Here is a 20,042-nt window from a genome sequence, read left to right as displayed (position 1 = left end):
GGACAGAATAATTCTTGCTACGGATCCAATACAGCACAAAGATGAGATAAAGAATGCAATAATAATTAAAATGCTATAAATTAATCCATAAGATAGGTTATATACATTGTATGTCCATAAAGTGACACAAAGCTGTACATAAGGAGACTGATAAGAAATAATAAAGTAGTGTGGAGTCAGTGGATGGAGGTGTTGGATCAGTCTTGATGCTTGGGGAAAGTAATTGGTTTTTCAGTTCGGTGGTCCTGGTGTGGATGCTATGTAGCCTCCTCCCTGGTGGGTTGGGACAAACAGTCCATGAGCAGGGTGGTTGGGATCCTTCATGAAGTTACTGGCCCTTTTCTGCTATCTCTTTGTAAATGTCCTTGATGGTGGTGGCTGTAGGTTGGTGCCAGTGATGTTTTGGGCAGTTTTGATTACCCCTTGTAGAACCTTCCTGTCAGCACAGTGCATTTTCCGTACCAGGCACTGCACACTTAGAATGACGTGAGTATAGATTGGCAGGGTTCGGCTCCCTTCAGCCTCCTCAGAAAACAGACGTGCTGCTGAGCTTTCTTCTGTAGAATGTGTTCGAGGACGATGAGAGGTTGTGTGCGATGTGCACTCCCAGGAGTTGGAAACTGCTTGCAGTTTCCACTGCCGTGCCACCAATGTAAAGGCAGGTGTGAGTGATGCAAGTTCTTCTGAAGTCAATAACCGTATTCTTTGTCTTGATGACATCAAGGAAGAGGTTATTTGCCTGCACCAGACCTTGAGCTCGCATCATTGTTGGTGATGAACCCCACCACTGTCACATCATCAGTTAACTTGACAATGCGATTGCTGAGGTGTTTAGCTATGCAGTTGTGTGTGAGCAGAATGTACAGCAACGGGCTCAGCACACAGCCCTGCGGGGACACCCGTGTTGATGGAGGGAGGAGCTGTTGGGCATTTTGGCCACTGTCTGTTGGTTCAGAAGTCTAACACCCAGTTGCACAGTGTTGTATTTAGATCAAGAATTGTGAGTTTATAACAAAGGTCTGTGGGACAACTGTTGAATGCTGAAATGAAATCCAGAAACAGTATTCTGACATAAGTGCCCTTGTTTTCTAGGTGTGGCAGGGCTAGGTGAGTGACAAGATTCTATGGCATCTGTTGTAGAGCAGTAATCTGTTGCTGCATTTGGGCTAATTGTGTTCGAGCTGATGCAAGGTTGAATCAGCCTGTGTGGCTGAGATTGAACAGTGTAATAATGGAGCCCTGCATTCTGGTGCTTTGCATATTTCAGTGTCTAACATCAAGGAATGAGCTTGTGTTGAGTATGAACTGAGGGCTGAGCCTGGAAATTCCCCTGTTACATGGTCATCAACCATATAAGAAGCAAGTGAGTGAAGCTTAAGCAACTAAACATAGAACTATTGATGTTTTGCGTCAGTGGCCTTTTGTCTGTGTAAAGATGATAACTAGCTTTGTTTTGAATTAACAATCTGGAGTTGATCCACAAAGCCAGCTTGAAATTGGTACTGCTTAAGATCTCTGGCTATGCTAACTATAGTCAAACCAGAGCTTTCTCAACCAATTCAATCTCTAACACCACAAGGAGTACTATTGAAGTTTTTCTTTGTTACTGTAATGAGCATGATCAAAGTATTCTTGAATTGCTGCAGTCCAGAATTCTGTTAAATGTGTTACTGAACATTAAGCGGGAGAAAGATGTGAAGATGTTCCATCTCACAACACTTTTCCAGATTTGTTTTGTGCTGTTAGAATAGCAAATCTCACCATTACTCTTTCAAAAAGTGTGTCATAGGAAAATGTGCACATAAGTGATTTGCCAGTTTAGTTACTATAGCTTGTTTGATGTCAATAAACAGCTGAGAAAACCAGGTCAAGTTCAAGTTTATTGTCATTCAACCATGTACATGTATGCTGCCAAACGAATCAATGTTCCTCTGGACCAATGGGCTCAAGACAGTACATATTGCACTGTGTATGTACAGTACCTAGAGTCTATATGTACACCATGCATATGCAGAGAATTAAACTAGATTTGAGATAACTCACACATGCCAGACATTAATATTACCGCAAAAAATTAACGAATAATGAAATATATTCTAAAGGTTGACATTTAGCACAAGGTGAATTTACGATGATAAGTTTAAAAAAATATAACACTACTGGTGTTTCATAAGTGATGAGGCCTAGGTGGCAGGGAGTCAGTAGTCTCACAGCCTGGGGGCGGTGGTGGTGGGGGGGAAGAAGCTGTTTCCCATCCTAACAGTCCTTGTTGTAATGCTGCAGTACCTCCTGCCTGATGGTAGGGATCAAAGAGATTCTAGAGTGAATGGAATGGATACTTGACAATGCCAAGGGCTCTGCATACGCAGTGCTTCTGATACATATCTTAGATGGGTGGAAGAGAGACTCCTGATGATCCTCTCAGCAATCCTTGCAATTCCTGTACCAGACAGTGTCCTGACCAGACGGTGATGCACCTGATTAGGGCACTCTTAATGGTGATCCTGTAAAATTTGGTTAGAATGGTTTGAAGAGTCTTACTCACCAGTTAAGTTCCAGGGCACCACAGATTTCCCCCAAGGTAACATGGTGAACTTGCCCTATTGTTTACAGAGCAACATTAAAGTGGTTTGAGGTTTATTTTGGTGAGTTTATTTAATTGCTCATCTCTCCCTCTTCCCTTAGGTGCTCTCTGGGTATGTGTAGTACTGAATCCTCATTGTAAGCAGGAGGAGAAAGCTGGCTGGGTTGAGCTTCTCAAGAAGTGGAACAACATGGATGTCTGCCCACAAGAAGATGGTAACTATGGCAATCATATCAACGAAATACCTAGTATCACAGCTGGCATACAGCACAACTCAAATCGAAACCAAGGTATTTAACATGTTGTATTTAACATGTTGTATTGGAAATTTCCAAAAAAAAATCACAAACATGTTTATTGCAATTTTCTATTCATCTTTTGAATTATAGCAATAATTGGAAAAAAGTGGCTTTTGCCAGTTTCCCCTCTTTGAAATCTTGTTTTGTTCACACAAAGAACGTGCGTCATAAGATATTCCTTCTTGAGTCATTTAGTTAGGTCTTACTTCACTTTTAAGGCTATCAAATATTCCTCAGTACTGACTGCAGTTACAGGGTCTATGTATGTCTGACAGAGGAGTTGTAGGAACAGCTGTGCTCAATAGCCATGCTTTCCAAGATTTAGTTAGGATTAAGAACCAGAGTCTCCTTTACCACCTCAAAGTCCTTTGTTTTACATTTTTAGTTTACGTAGGCATTTATCAAATGGATAGAGGAGATGCTTTGTCACATTTAATCATTGACCTGGGTTGTGTAGGTTTCCTTGTGACAGCTTACCTCCAATTATTTGTTTTAAATTATTGATTCTGCTTTCTAGTGCTTGAACTTTAGAGTAAGGCTGTCTTCATTGATTCAAGGTTTAAGACGGCATTGGGACTCAACTGGCTTCAAAGTTCAAAGTAAATTTATTATCAAACTGTGTGTTAGCATACACAACCCTGAGATTCATTTTCTCGCAGGCATTTACAGAAAAAAATGAAATACTATAGAATATTTTTGAAAAGTTGTATATAAACCAAGGCTGCCAAACAACCAATGTGCAAAAGAAAACAAACCGTACTCATAAATAATACTGAGAACATGAGTTGTAGAGTCCTTGAAAGTGAGTCTGTAGGTTGTGGAATCAGTTCAGAGTTGAACTGAGTTAGTTAACCATGCTGGTACCAGAGCCTGGTGCTTATAGGGTAATAACTGTACCTGAACCTAATGGTGTGGGACCCATGGCTCCCCTACCTCCTGTCCAGTGGCATTAGTGATCTATGCTGAGGCAGTTAATTGTTTTTTAAATTTGCTAATATAAATCACATGAACAATAAATGTATGGTGTACAGTTTTTCAAATGTAAAGATGGGTTTCAGTGCATATCATGGATAGATATGGTACATTAAACAGTCAGGGAGCAGTTAAGCTTTTAAAAAACATGGTTTGTTAATTTAGATTCGAGGGCTACTAACTTCAGTGGTAGTAGGAGAAATAACTATCTACCTGGTATAGGATCAGAGGTTAGGCATGCACTGGGGACATGGCCACAGAATTAGGCCATTAGGCCCAAAAATTCTGCTCCACTATTCCATGCCTCTCAACCTCATCCTCCTGCCTTCCTCTGTAACCCTTGACACCCTTACTAATCAAGAACCTGTTAGTCTCTGTTTTAAATATGACTAGGCCTCCACACCTGTTGGTGGCAATGAATTACATTGATTCAAATTCTTCCTCATCTCTATTCTAAGGGAATGTCCTTCTATTCTGAGGCTGTGCCCTCTTGTTCTTGTATTACCCCTCTATTAGAAACATCCTTTCCACGTCCATTCTGTCTAGGCTTTTTAATATTTGATGGGCTTCAATATCATCTCCCAGTATTCTTCTAAAATGCAGTGAGTACAGGTAAGGAGTCATCAAATGCTTCTTGTATGTTAACCTTTTCATTGCTGCAATCATTCTCATGAACTTCCTCTCAACCCTCTCCAATGCCAGCATATCCTTTGGCACATGGTGAGAAATGATTCATGGGACAATATGCCTTTTTCTATTGAGTTTCATTCCTGTACAGGTCTTGAGTTTACTTTGTATTGGAAGTCCAGTATCATTCACATCTTTTGAAACTTATTTGTGTCAAGAAATGTTGGAATGGGGGCTGTCTTAGATGAATCTGTCGATGAAAACTTCATAGTACAAAGAAAAGGCACTTTAAGAATCCAAACTGCAGCAATAAGCTCTTCATTTAAAGATAATCTCTGCTCAAAGTTGTTTGAACTTTGCTACCACTTTCTCTTAATGATAGTTTAAAGTTCAAAGTAACTTGATTCAGTGGCTGTGGATGGTTGTGATTGCTAAACACAATAAAAATGCAGTTATTCTGCTGTGTCGAAACCTGCTTGATTGATATTGTGGAACGATATCCAGTTAAGGTGGTTTTGTGAAACTGTTTGTTTCCCTCCCACCTTGGCTATGTTAGGCTCGGTGTGCTGGAAATACTACCTGCTATTTGCAGGTTTGTACAGGCTGTGTGTGGGAACTGTACTGCCTCCACACGTTGTCGGCATGCAAGAACAGTTATCTTGTCATATTCGGCAGCCTGAAGTCTCTCGTCCGACCAGCAGTTTGACTTGCCTGCAAGGTTAGGCGAAGATGCTATCCAACAAAGTGGCTCTTCAATACAGGACCCGACTGAACAAGTTTGTGTTTACGTATTTATGAATCACTTACAGGAGTGGCAGGCCGCAGGCTGGCATCTACTAAATATTTCAATGTCTTCCTGGGTTACAAATTCAATTTGGGAACATCAGGTTCTCAGTTAGAAACTGGAACTCCTCCCAGAAACCAAGTTCTAAGCAGGATGTAAATCTAACCCTTTACCTATGTTAATAGGTGGCTTTAAAGAAGCTTTTTTTAAATTTTGGGTTTGCTTTTCCATCATTCTATAAGTTAAAAAGGTACCAATTTGCCCCACAATCTCCTGCTTTGCCCAAGTAATTGTCAACTAAGGTGGCTTCTGCAAGGTTATTTCAGTTCCGAGTGAAGTAACAGTAATAAACTGCTACATTTGCTGTGCTGTTAGCCATTTGGTATTGGAATGGCAGAGAGAAATGGAACATAAGCCTCTCACCCATCATCAACAATTGCACTGAGTTCTTGGTTGTTAACTGAGAAAATCCCGGGCTGCACTCTGCTATTTTGCCCTTGTGGTACATGAACCACTGGAACGACCAGTCTTTGCCCCATATGAACTCAGTTAACAAAGCAGAATTTGGATTAAAGCTGCAATTTTAAGATAAACTTGATTTCATAATGGAGAAGGGAAAAGGCATGAAATAATGTAGATTTTTACCTGTGTATTTAAGAAATAAAGTCGTCAATTCAATCAGGTTTAATATCAGTATACACTGCAGTAGGATGTAAATCCTGTTTCTGTTCACCTTTTGGAACTGAGAATTTTTAGTTGAGTGTTGTATCCATTTGGGAGGCTGAAATTCCACACTGAACTGCATGCTTCTCTCATAGTTGGATCGCGGAGAACTGTTTTTGTGCGTGCAATAGAAGCTTGTGGCCTGGACTGGAAAGACTGTCATTTGCGCAAAATTATCAGCAGTGACAATTATACCAACCAGTGGCACGATGGAGACCGATCGCTGTTTGATTCTCAGGGACGGCCTCTTTGGCTGGGTATGTATGGCATCTTTGTAAACCAAAAAAATTGTGTACCAGTTGCTCTTTGGACTTACCCAATAACAGTTGCACTGAAAGGGCAGTTAATCAACGAAAGATGTTCAATACCAAGATCAGGTAAATAAAGACAGTTAACTTAAGTGCCTTATTGTTCCAAAAGGAATTAACTTTTCAAAGAAATCTTGGCTAACCCTTTAAGAGAATGTGATATGCTGTAGCTATGGATCATTTATATAACAGTCATTTCAACAAATTAAAAAATAAATATTGAACAGGACTTGTAGACTCAACATGAACACTCAGCTACTGTTTTAACATTGGCTGAGGTGAATGTTTGAAGCATATGCATGTATATTAAATTTACTGTAAAATTTTATTGCTATGTCTTTTACTCTTTCTCCTGAATCTCTCAGTCAATCTGTTGTATCTAATGCTGTTGTTGCAGTCTGTTAAAGTCCATACTACCCCCTTGTGACTTGGTTCCATCAGATATAGGAGCAGAATTGAGCCGTTTGGCCCATCAAGTCTACTCTGCCATTCCATCACAGCTGATTTATTATCCCTCTTTAACCCCGTACTCCTCACAACCTTTGATGCCCTGTCTAATCAAGAACTTATCAACCCCTGCTGTAAATATACCCAATGACTTGGCCTTCATTGCCAGCTGTGGTATTTCAGGGACACCACCTTCTAGCGAAAGAAATTCCTCCTCACCCCTGTTCAAAAGGGACGTCCTTCTATCCTGTGCCCTCTGGTCCTAGACTCCGCCACTGTAGGAAACATCCTTTTCATATCTGCTGTGTCTAGGCCTTGTAATATTTGATTAGTTTCAATGGCATCCCCTTATTCTTACAAATTCCAGTGAGAAAATGCCCAGAGCTATCAAATGCTCCTCTGTTAACCCTTTCATTCCCGGGGTAATTCTTGTGAACTTCCTCTGGACCCTCCTAAAATGCCAGCACATCTTTTAGATAAGGGCCCAAAACTGCTCTCAGTACTCCAAATGAGGTCTGCATTAAATCCTTAAATATTACTGTCCTGGCCAACCAGGGTTCCTAATACTGATTGTAGTAATTAAGTGGGATGCTGATTTCACATTGCCTTCCATTTTCTAGTTGTAAGGTCTTTCAACTTGGGTCAGTCGTTCATCTTTTGAGATTATAGCTCTTTTTGTGCCTGCATGATGAATGGTAATTTTATCTCCATGAGAGATATTGCAAATCACAGCTGAGTTCTGTTTCAGAAGCAAGTAGTGTTGGGAAGCTTCCATTGCTTGGCAGAAATTGTTTTATTTCATCTTGCATACTTTGTGTTGCAACATCTTTTTTCATTCCTTTCCTGATGTTTATGTAATTTTTGACTTTGTATTATAAATAATTTTGAAATGTTTTAAATTCCATTGCTGAAAACTTTAATTCTGCAGAGCACGTACCAACTGCTTGTGCCAGAGTTGATGCATTGAGGTCGCATGGATATCCCAGAGAATCTCTTCGCCTGGCTGTGGCAATTGTCAATACTGTCCGATTACAGAAAAGACGCCAGTTAGAAACATACAAGCACCAGAAGAAAGGTAAAGGGATCATAAGATGGATCAGAGAAAGGGTTGTGAGCTAACAAATGAGTACCAAGAGAACCTTAAGTGGCTGCAAAATTATTACTTTTGAATTTTAAACCAAAGTGAAGATTGAGGGCATCGCAACCCTACATATTGAAAAAGCATTTGTTTCTGAATTGACACTTCGCCAAATTGTGTTGTTACTGAAAGAAAATGAGTAATCTTGTGTGCACGCGCATACATACCATCTAATTGGGAAGTAGTAATGTGCTTTATAAACTTCTTTAGAAGCTGCCGTTAATGGCTGGTTTGATATATAGTCTACTTGCAGCAAGCATCATAAACTTTGCTGCACACAAAATGCTCTGCAGGTTAGGCAGCTTCTATGGAGAGGAGGTCCCTCTTTTCTCTTTTCCTTTGGTTCACTCTCCTCTCCCGTAAGATTTCTCCAGTCCTGCCAGCTTGTATTCCTACCCTTCCATCCCACCTTCTTATTCTGTCTTTTACCTTCCCTTCCAGTCCTGATGAAGGGTCCCTGCCTGAAATGCCGACTTTATTTACCCTCCATAGGTAGCTCCTGACCACCTGAATTCCTCCACCATTTAGTGCATGTTCCTCTGGATTTCCAGCATTTGCAGAATATCTTGTGTTTATGGAAATATGCAAGGCTGCATGCAAAAGAATATTTTAACATTTCTTTTATTCTTATTCAGAGCTATTACAGAAAAGTGTAACCACCATTGCAAATCAGGAAGGTTGGGTCGGGCATCCTCTCGATCCGATTGGGTGTCTATGCAGAACATTGCTCGAGGCTTGCAAGATGGATGATGAGAGCTCAGTGTTATTCACAGGTAAATACTCCAGTCTCTTCAGAGTTGAAGTGTGAGCTTTGTTCATAACCACAAGATCATAAGTTATAAGTACAGGATTAGGCCATTTGGCCCATTGAGGCTGTTCTATCATTCCTTTGTGGCTGACTATTGTCTCTCACAACCTAGTTCTCCTGTCTTCTCACCGTAACTTCTGATGCCCTTGCTAATCAGGAACCCCTCAACCTCCGTTTTACGTACATATAGCAATAACTTGGCCTCCGCAGTTGTCCGTAGCAATGAATTACACAGATTCACCACCCTCTAGCTAAAGAAATGCCTCCTTGTCTCTGTTCTAAATGGATGTTCTTGTATTCTGAGGATGCACTCTCTGGTCCTAGACTTCCCCCACTATAGGAAATGTCCTCTCCATATCCACTCTATCTAAGCCTTTCAATATTTGATAGGTTTCTATGAGATCTCCGCTCATCCTTCTGAACTCCAGTGAGTACCATCCCAGAGCTATCAAACACTCCAAAGCTGTTAACCCTTTCATTCCTGGGATTATTTGCATGAACCTCCTCTGGACCACCTTCAGTGTCAGCACATCCTTAGATAAGGGGCCCAAAACTGATCTCAAGAACCTGTACAGTTATCTGCTTGAAGCAAGGCAATAAATGGGATGCCACAAGTGGCCTAGTTGGAGGATGTGTTTCGATGCTGGTGAGCAAATATAAATCCTGTTTTGTGCTGTATCCATGCTATGAAATGGACTTGATTGAAGGATAGGACCAATTGTCATATGAGGGGCACCTACAGGTGTGTGTTCTTGTCAAATGATTCCCAAAAGGAGAAGAAAAGGTTGGGTGTTGCTTTTCCAACCAACTGACGAGACTGTACAAGACCTAGGGAATGGAAAATTGGCAGTCAGTTATACTTTAAGTAATTTAAGACTGATCAAGTAGTCCCTCCATGTTGCAGCTACATCTTTCTTGCCATCTTTTAGTTATTAGCAGTCATGTAAATTTCTTTGCAGCTTATTAATGGAACAGACTCAGGTTTAATATCAATGACAATATGTAGTGAAGTTTGTTTTATGGCAGCAGTGCAGTGCAAATAGTTGATTGGATCATCTGGAGTTCATCTTTTTAGTGAATGAAAGGTCTGTTGAAGACTGGGATATGAGCTGTGCTTGAGATTGGTTTGCGTTCTTAGGCTTTTGTACCTTCCACCTGAGGAGCGGAGAAAGTATGACCAGGATGGGAAGAGTCCTTGTTTGTATTGGCTGTGATACAGAGACAGAGGGATGTGTACACTGAACCTGTAGGAAATCACTTGTGATTTGGGTGATGAGGTTAACAGTGTTCACAACTGTCTGCAATGCCTTGTGTCTTGGGCAGAGTAGTTGCCATACCAACCTGTAGTAGATTATAGAAGCTTTGAGGAATCGGGAATATAAGGATCAAACCAGAAAATGGTGCTTGAGAGAAAGAAGTCTGATCTATTCATTTTTTTAAAGCATCTTGGAAGACAATGCAGTGGTTGTGAGCAAATGTATTGATCTTCAAGTGGAGCTTCTCTGTTCTGACATATTTCCTACTGGAAATGATTCATGTAAGTCATTTGGATGTGAAAATTTTTAGCAGGAAAAGCTCAAGCCAGTTTGTTAAATACAAGATGTTTAGAAATCTGCACTGACCTCGATTTTGTTGGCTTTTAGGGGGTATGTATACCCACCCTTGCTCTTGTGTCATGGGTCTGTGCTCACATCCTTAGTTAAGTACTTGGGTGTTGCTGTATATTTGGTTGGAGATATTTCACTGTCCACTCCATGCACACAGTTTTGTTTTTCTCACCTACGCATTGAAAGACAGTGAAATGCATCATTTGTTGGATTGTGTTGAGGGCAGCCTGCAAATGTTGCCACTGTTGCAGCACCAAGAGTAGCATGCCAGCAACGCATTAGCCCAAACCCTTATGTCTCTGGAGTATGGGAAGAAACCAAAACACCCAGAGGATATTCACAAGGTCATAAGGAGACGTACAAGCTCCTTACAGACGCTGAGGAATTGAACCCCAATATTCCAGCTGTTGCTGCACTAATTATTGTGCTGCTCCTAACATTTTTCATTGTATTTATGTGAATGCCTTCTCCCCCTACTTCCATACAAGTGCACAAGTGATTGTTAAATTTTCTAACAGTGACTAAACTGGCCAAGTATGATGTTCTGTTGTTCCCAGATTCGATAAATGATATTCGCAAGCCAATCTATCAGCACTTTCCAGTTCCAGGCAGCAGCAACACCGGGGAGTCTTATTATGCACTTGCACTTGAAGTGGCACTAATAGGATTAGGGCAGCAGCGGCTAATGCCAGAAGGTCTGTACGCTCAGGACAAAGTGTGTCGGAATGAAGAACAGCTTGTATCGATGCTGTCACAAATGGAATTTGACGAACGGCTCGTTCAAGTATTGCGAAAGCAAGCTGTTTTATTACTGGAAGGTAAAAAAGATTTTAAGATATTTGTTACTGCTTTATCAACATCTGCTCTTACCCCATCCTCTCGCCATCCTAAAGGGGATAGGTTCCTCTTGTCCTCACCTACCACCCCACCAGCCTCTGCATCCAGCACATAATTCTCAGAAACTTCTGCCACCTCCAATGAGATTCTACCACCAACCACATCCTTCCTTCCCCCACCCCCCACTTTCTACTTCCCCTGGGGATCGATCCCTATGCAACTCCCTTGCCCATTCATCCCTCCCCACAGATCTCCCCTCCTGGCACTTTTCAAGCAGAACAAGTGCTACACCTCCTCCCTCACTACCATTCAGGGCCCTAAACAGTCCTTCCAGGTGAGGTGACACTTCATCTGTAAGTCTGTTGGGGCCATTTACTGTGTCCGGTGCTCCCGGTGTAAGACTCAATGTAGATTGGGAGACTGCTTCGCCGAGCATCTACGCTCTGTCTGCCAGAACAAGCAGAATTTCTCGGTGGCCACCCATTTTATTCCACTTCCCACTTCCATTCTGATATGGCCATCCGTGGCTGCCTCCTCTTGAAGAGGCCACACTTGTTGGAGGAACAACACCTTGTATTCTGTTTGGGTAGTTTCCAACCTGATAGCATGAACATCGATTTTTCAAACTACTGGTAATACTCCCTACCCACCCTCTTCTTCCTTCACCATTTCTCATCCCTTTTTCCCTCCCACACCCTATCTCCCTGCCTGACCATCGCTCTCCTCCCCACACCTTTCTTTCTTCCATGGCCTTCTGTCTCTTTCACCAATCAACTTCCCAGCTCTTTACTTCATCCCTCCCCCTCCAGGTTTCACTTATCACCTGGTGTTTCTCTCTCTCCTCCCCCCACCTTTTAAATCTGCACCTCAGCTTTTTTTTTCCTCTAGTCTGGCCGAAGGGTTTTGGCCCAAAACATTGTCTGTATTCTTTTCCATAGATGCTGCCTGGCCTGCTGAGTTCCTCCAGAATTTTGTGTGTGTTGCTTGGATTTCCAGCATCTGCACATTTTCTCTTGTTTGTCATTCAATTCACCTCAGATCAGTTTAATTTTATTTACTTCCTGTTCTTAAAAAAAAAACAACTTTGAACATAACTAATTGCATGAATAATCTTGGAGAGGGGCATGTTGTTCCAGAATGTGGTTATAGTTGGGTTGTGTTTTTTGTGCAATTCGAGTCCCTGTGATATGTTGTCTTTACACTCTGTGTAAAGTGGAGATTTGGACCCTTCACTGCTTTCTGTCCGAAATTGGAGTTGGTGGATATGGGTCAAATTGTAGGAGATCCTGTTATACAGATTGGCTCAGAGTTTCCATTGCATAGCAAAAGCTCACTGAAGAGTTAACCTTTTAAAAACCTCACTTTCTGCTCTCTACAAAGGTCAATGTGGTTGCTTGGTGCAGTAGAACTTGCATGCACTTACATATGCTCTCCTGCATTTTTCATCATGTGATTCAATTTGTATGCATTATTTGGCCTTAATTTTGTTTTGCTAGATGTTAGATCAAATCTTCATCTGACCTCTACCCTGTGTGTATTGAAGTGTTGGGTGTGCAGTTTTGTAAAGCGCTCTCTGCTAGCAATATAGTTACTGCAGTTGAACAAAGAGAAAACACCCTCTGTACTGGAGGATACTTGTCTATGACCTTTCTGGCCACTTGATTTGGTTCTAGAGCTACACAAAAAATGTCTCAGCAAATAAAACAAATCTGAAATCCAAATAGTCAGCAACAGGAACATACAGTGCCTTAAAGTGTTTACCTCCTTCAACTATTTTCACATTTCTGTCTCAGTTTCTAAGTTGAAAATGTATTGAAGTAGGACGTTTTTGAGGCAATCTACAAAACAGTGTACATCATGTCAAATCAAAATAAAAATTCTAATATCTGTCAACAAGTTACAAAAAATTAAAAAAAAAAGGTTGAGGCGGGAAGTGATCATGCCTTTGTAACTAGACTAACTTTCCTCAGATGCAATACTGTATATTACCTTACCAACTCACCCAACTTGACGTAGAAAATTGGAGGATCACCTGAATAGATGCCCCTCACTGTAAGGTCCAATAGTATGGTAGATTATCAACAGACCAAATCAAAATGAAGGCAAGAGTGCTTTCAAGGCAAGTCAGGGAAATGATACCAGTGCGGCACAAATCTGGGGAAAGGTACAAGACCATCTTGAAGGTACTGAACATTTCTCAGAGCTCAGTGCAGTCTATTGTGAATAAGTGGAGAAAAAAATATGAATCCACAGCAGTGTGCCTAGGTCAGACTGCCCCTCTAAACTTAGTTGCTGGAGAAGAATGGCACTTATAAGAGAGGCTACTGAGATGCCAACAGTCACTCTGTGTGAGCTGCAGAAGTCAGTGGCTACAACTGGAGATGAAGTACATGGCTCCATAATCTCCAAGGCCTTGAATAAAAAGGGTATATTTGGAAAAGTGGCAAGGAAGAAGCTCTTAATAAAAAAGCAACCACAAACGAATAAACAAAAAACATATCCTTGCAAAAGACTTTGCAAACAGTCACTGTAAAGTTACTGTAAAGATGTTGGAAGAAGGTCTTGTGGCCAGATGAAACTAAATGGAATTTTTCGGCCTTGACACTAAGTGGTATGTGTGCGCCAGCCAGGTAACACCATCCCTACTGTAAAGTGTGATGGAAGCAGCATCCTGCTATGAGAATGCTTTTCAGCAGCAGAGACCGGAAACCTGGTCAGGATTGATGGGTAGATGAACGCTACTAAATACAGAGAGATCCTGGATAAAAACCTGCTAACCTCTGCCAAAAAGCTTAAACAGGGGAGGAAATTATTCTTTCAGCAGGACAATGGCTCAAAGCACACTGCCAAAGCAACCATGGAGTGGCTTCAAATGAAGAAAATTGATGTCCTTGACTGGCCCAGTCAAAGTCCTGACCTTGACCCAATCGAACATCTCTAGCCAGACCTCAAGAATGCTGTCCACTGCCATTCCCCAACTAACCAGGCACACCTTGAGCAATTGTGCAAGGGGGAATGGACAAATCTTGCTCCATTATATTGTGCAAAGCTAGTAGAGACTTGTCCGGCAAGTCTGCTGGCTGTAATGGCTACAAGAGGTGTTTTAACCAAGTACTGAGTAAAGTACTTTTGAACTGCCGACAATTGAGTTTGAGTTTTTAGTTTTTCATGCTTTACAATTTTCCCTGTTTTTTGGTCTTTACTGTGGAAAATGGAGCATGTGATTCACAAATAAAAATTCTCAGTTAAACTGATCAAAATCCCTAGTTGTAATATTCATTTATGTGAACAAAGGGTTAGGGCTGAATACTTTTACATATGTAATAGGTGTAGGCCATCTGGCCCATTGAGCCTGCTGTGGCGTTCTTAAGATCATCACTGTTCTGGCCGTAGACTCACATGTACCAACCTGCCTATTTTCCGCCAATAACTTTTAATTCCCTTGCTATGAATTGAATTGACTTTATTTCTTACATCCTTCACATACATGAGTAAAAATCTTTACATTATGTCTCTATCTAAATGTGCAATCAAAGTAATTTATAATAAATAGAACAGTCAATGTACACTTAAATCAGCGAGAGTTCATCAGTCTGATGTCCTGGTGGAAGAAGCTGTCCCAGAGCCTGTTGGTACTGTTGCTGCGGTACCATTTCCCAGATGGTAGCAGCTGGAGCAGATTGTGGTTGGGGTGACTCAGGTCCCCAATGATCCTTTTTTACACACCTGTCCTTGTAAATGTCCTGAATCATGGGAAGTTCACAACTACAGATGTGCTGGGCTGTCTGCACTAATCTCTGCAGAGTCCTGCGATTACGGGAGGTACAGTTCCCATACCAGGCTGTGATGCAGCCAGTCAGGATGCTCTCAATTGTGCCCCTGTAGAAAGTTCTTAGGATTTGGGGGCGCATACCAAACTTCCTCAACCGTCTGAGGTGAAAGAGGTGCTGTTGTGCTTTTTTCACCGTATAGTTAGTGTGTACAGACCACGTGAGGTCCTCAGTGATGTGGATGCCAAGGAACTTGAAGCTGTTTACCCTCTCAACCCCAGATCCATTGATGTCAATAGGGGTTAGCCTGTCTCCATTCCTCCAGTAATCCACAACCAGCCCCTTGTTTTTGTGACATTGAGGGAGAGGTTTTTTCTTGACACCACTGTGTCAGAGAGATGATTTCTTCCCTATAGGCCACCTCATTATTGTTTGAGATAAGGCCAATCAAGGTAATGTCATCAGCAAATTTAATTAGCAGATTAGAGCTGTGGGTGGCAATACAGTCGTGCAAGAATCTGTCTTAAATATATCTGTCTTGGGTAAGCCTATAAATCTGTTTTTTAAACTCCTGGGCTATCATTCTTCAATATATTGCCTGCGGAAGTGGTGGATGTGGGTTCAATTGCAACATTTAAGAGAAGTTTGGATAAGTATGTGGATGGGAGGGGTGTGGATGACTATAATCGAGGTCTGGGTCAGTGGGATGAGGGACAATAAGTTTGGTATGGGCAATGGGCAGAAGGACCTGTTTCTATGCTGTAGTGCTCAATGATTCTGTATTTTAGGGAAGTTATCAGACGAGTCCCCTTTTGCTATTGATGTGTATTTTCTGTCCAGGATCATTAGATAGGAGTAGGAATAGAAATGCTTCCCTCCTAGCTCCAGACCAAGATTGCTGAAATCAAATGTGTCCGATTAATGTCATAGAAACATAGAAACATAGAAAACATAGTTCAAATGTGATACCCAAAAATTAAATCATTCAGTTTCATGTAGCAAACTATTAGGAATGTACATAGGAGTTGTGTTTTTTGTTAATATTGGACAATTGTCAACATATTTCAGAGATAATGGCACTGAAATTTGTCCTTTTTTTCAGGAGGTCCGTTTAGTGGCCTGGGAGAAGTTGTCCACAGGGAGAGTGTACCCATGCACACTTTTGCAAGATACCTGTTCAAAGCACTCCTGCTTCATGACCCTGATTTGGCATACAAGGTGTCTTTAAGAGCAATGAGGTGGGTGAAACACTTGAACCTTACAACTCATTAAACATTTATAGTTGTATCCCCCCAAGTCGTACTTGATTTCAGGAGACCAAATTGAAAATTTGAAACAGAACGAAACTCTGCAACAAATCTTGTGATATAGCACTTGTATAGAAATGTAATAAGTACAGAAATGTGGGTTTTTACACAAGGGCAGTTACTACATTTAAATTACAGAATTGGAGCAAGTTTTAGTTTGTTCTGCTGCCACAAAGTTAACAAACTTGGATGTCCAGTCCCTATATACTTCTATCCCCCATCAGGAAGGTCTCAAAGCACTCCGCTTCTTTTTGGATTCCAGACCTAACCAGTTCCCCTCTACCACCACTCTGCTCCGTCTAGCGGAATTAGTCCTTACTCTTAGTAATTTCTCCTTTGGCTCCTCCCACTTCCTCCAAACTAAAGGTGTAACCATGGGCACCCGTATGGGTCCTAGCTATGCCTGCCTTTTTGTTGGCTTTGTGGAACAATCTATGTTCCAAACCTATTCTGGTATCTGTCCCCCACTTTTCCTTCGCTACATTGACAACTGCATTGGCGCTGCTTCCTGCACGCACGCTGAGCTTGTTGACATCACTAACTTTGCCTCCAATTTTCACCCTGCCCTCAAGTTTACCTGGTCCATTTCCGACACCTCCCTCCCCTTTCTAGATCTTTCTGTCTCTGTCTCTGGAGACAGCTTATCTACTGATGTCTACTATAAGCTTACTGACTCTCACAGCTATCTGGACTATACCTCTTCTCACCCTGTCTCTTGCAAAAATGCCATCCCCTTCTCGCAATTCCTCCGTCTCTGCGGCATCTGCTCTCAGGATGAGGCTTTTAATTCCAGGACGAGGGAGATGTCTTCCTTTTTTTGAAGAAAGGGGCTTCCCTTCCTCCACCATCAACTCTGCTCTCAAACGCATCTCCCCGATTTCACACACATCTGCTCTCACTCCATCCTCCCGCCACCCCACTAGGAATAGGGTTCCCCTTGTCCTCACCTACCACCCCACCAGCCTCCGGGTCCAACATATAATTCTCCGTAACTTCCACCACCTCCAACGGGATCCCACCACTAAGCACATCTTTCCCTCCCCACCCCTCTGCATTCTGCAGGGATCGCTCCCTACACAACTCCCTTGTCCATTCGTCCCCCCATCCCTCCCCACTGATCTCTCTCCTGGCACTTATCCTTGTAAGCGGAACAAGTGCTACACATGCCCTTACACTTCCTCCCTCACCACCATTCAGGGCCCCAGACAGTCCTTCCAGGTGAGGTGACACTTCACCTGTGAGTCGGCTGGGGTGATATTCTGCGTCCAGTGCTCCCGATGTGGCCTTCTATATATTGGCGAGACCCGAAGCAGACTGGGAGATCGTTTCGCTGAACACCTACGCTCTGTCCACCAGAGAAAGCAGGATCTCCCAATGGCCACACATTTTACTTCCATGTCCCATTCCCATTCTGATATGTCTATCCACAGCTTCCTCTACTGTAAAGATGAAACCACACTCAGGTTGGAGGAACAACACCTTATATTCTGTCTGGGTAGCCTCCAACCTGATGGCATGAACATTCTCTAACTTCTGCTAATGCCCCACCTCCCCCTCGTACCCCATTCGTTATTTATTTATATACACAAATTCTTTTTTTCTCTCCTTTTTCTCCCTCTGTCCCTCTGACTATACCCCTTGCCCATCCTCTGGGCTTTTTCCCCTCCTTCCCCTTTTCTTTCTCCCTGGGCCTCCTGTCCCATGATCCTCTCATATCCCTTTTGCCAATCACCTGTCCAGCTCTTGGCTCCATCCCTCCCCCCTCCTGTCTTCTCCTATCATTTTGGATCTCCCCCTCCCCCTCCCACTTTCAAATCTCTTACTAGCTCTTCTTTCAGTTAGTCCTGCGAAGGGTCTCGGCCCAAAACTTCGACTATACCTCTTCCTATAGATGCTACCTGGCCTGCTGTGTTCACCAGCAACTTTTATGTGTGTTGCTTGAAACCTCACAACATGCTGGTGATATTGATCCTGATTTTGATTGTGTGGCTGGCTCACCTAGCCCACTTTGTGAGATCCACTACATTTACATGGAGAGGACATAGCTTCAGGTGATTGGAGGAATGAGCAGAAGACATGGGAGCAGCATTAGGCCATTCAGCCCATTGAGTCTGCTCCACCAGTCCATCATGGCTGATTTATTATCCCTTTCATCCCCATTCTTCTGCCTTCTCCCTTAAACATTGGCCCTGCTAATCAAAACTCTGTCAACCTCGGCTTTAAATATACCCATGACTTTGCCTCCACAGCACTCTTTGGCAATGAATTCCACAGATTCACCACACTCTAGCTAAAGAAGTTCCTCCATCTGTTTTAAAGGGATGTCCTTGCATGCTGAGGCTGTGCCCTTTGGTCCTAGACTGCCCCACTACAGGAAACATCCTCTCCATGTACATTCTATCTGCTTCTTTCAGTATTCGATCAGTTTCAATGAGATCCTCCATTCATATAAATTCTAGCGAGTACAGACCCAGAACTATCCAATACTCTTCATAAGATAACCCTTCCATTTTCTCATCCTCCAACCTCCTTTGGACCCTCTCCTAAGTCACCACATTGCTTAGATAAGGGGCCCAAAACTGTTGTCAGTATGCCAAGTGTGGTCTGACTTTATAAAGCCTCAAAATATCAGAGGATGCTCAAGGTAGGGTTTTATTACACAGTGGTAGGTACATGGACAGCCCTACTAGGGATGGTGGTTGGCAGATACTTTGGGGACATTCATGAAACCCTTAGCGAAGCACAGGGTAGAAAAATGGAGGGCTAAGAGGAAATGAAGGGTTAGGTTGTGCGTGGAGTAGGTTAAAAGGTTAGCACAGCAGTGAGGGCTAAAGAGACTGTGCTGTAATGTTTTATGAAGAAAACGGATTTCTGTGCATTAGTTACCTCCGTGCTATTCTGCACTATTTTTAAGTGAACACCTTTTACAGTGAGTCATTGCTAGGGCAGGCTGCAGTGCTCCACTCTCCACTTCCCACTTGTCACCTGCAGTTTGTGACACCTTCTACACTGCCTAATGACGTGATTAAAGAGACTCTTCATGACCCATTTTGACATCCATTGTGGTAAGCCCAAGCCCTCGCATCAATAGGCTGTGGGCTGATGAGATGAGGGGTAACTTCTCTCACAATGCTGCTTATCTTTACCTCAGTTCCCTTGCTTGGCTGCCTGAGCAAGAGAAGTTCTGTAACCACAGACCCAGTTAAATAATCCAAGAGGCTTCCCTCTGTAAACCACTTGTCTTCCAGAGAGCCATCTTAAAAATGTTTTCCTTTTATTGATCAGTATTCTGGTTGGTTGAATGTTCGTAGGAAAGCCTTAAACTTGATCTATGACTACACTTTCCTACACTTTTATAGTATTGCAAAAATTATACAACATGAACAATCCCATTCAGCCCTCCTTTTTTGCAGGCTTTTAACCCTTAAAAAGCCAAATTTTAATCCTTCATGCAAGTGCATCTGAATGTGATGTTTGTTTCTAATGTTTAAAAACGTATTTAAAAAGTGGGCTGGAAAATTTAAAGGTATGCAGAACAAGTGTTTTTATGTGGTAGCATAATGAGCATCTGGGCAGTGGCGGGAGCAGATACGATCGTGGCGTTTATGAACTGAGGTATATTGATGTGTCTGTTATGCTGCCACGGTAAGTTTTTCATTACACCTGTTCATACACTCAGTGGCCACCTTTCTGGGTACCTCCTGTACTGATTAAAGTTGCCTCTGAGTGTACACTTGCTCATATGGCAAGGCTTTTGACATTTAATTTAACCTTGCAATGTGTTCAGTGCAATCATGGGCTGAAGAGACTTTTCCTGTGCTGTTCCATCTT

General features: G+C 42.3%; 1 protein-coding gene across 3 annotated transcripts in view; it reads left to right on the top strand.

Annotated features, from left to right (window-relative positions):
- Nucleotides 1-20,042, top strand: part of LOC134339504 (zinc finger SWIM domain-containing protein 4-like) — a 155,368-nt gene that overhangs the window by 121,815 nt on the left and 13,511 nt on the right. For 2 of the 3 annotated variants that reach the window (XM_063036087.1, XM_063036084.1), the window contains exons 6-11: nucleotides 2,686-2,874; nucleotides 6,085-6,246; nucleotides 7,673-7,819; nucleotides 8,518-8,655; nucleotides 10,855-11,115; nucleotides 16,007-16,142. In XM_063036087.1, the coding sequence (XP_062892157.1) occupies nucleotides 2,686-2,874; nucleotides 6,085-6,246; nucleotides 7,673-7,819; nucleotides 8,518-8,655; nucleotides 10,855-11,115; nucleotides 16,007-16,142 (1,033 nt within the window). The remainder of the gene's footprint in view (nucleotides 1-2,685; nucleotides 2,875-6,084; nucleotides 6,247-7,672; nucleotides 7,820-8,517; nucleotides 8,656-10,854; nucleotides 11,116-16,006; nucleotides 16,143-20,042) is intronic. The other variant, XM_063036086.1, reaches the window with a different exon arrangement.

The sequence above is a fragment of the Mobula hypostoma genome, chromosome 29 (assembly GCF_963921235.1).
Source record: "Mobula hypostoma chromosome 29, sMobHyp1.1, whole genome shotgun sequence".
Lineage (NCBI taxonomy): Eukaryota > Metazoa > Chordata > Chondrichthyes > Myliobatiformes > Myliobatidae > Mobula > Mobula hypostoma.
The sequence above is the reverse complement of the archived record's forward strand: the minus strand, read 5'-3'. Positions and strand labels throughout refer to the sequence as shown.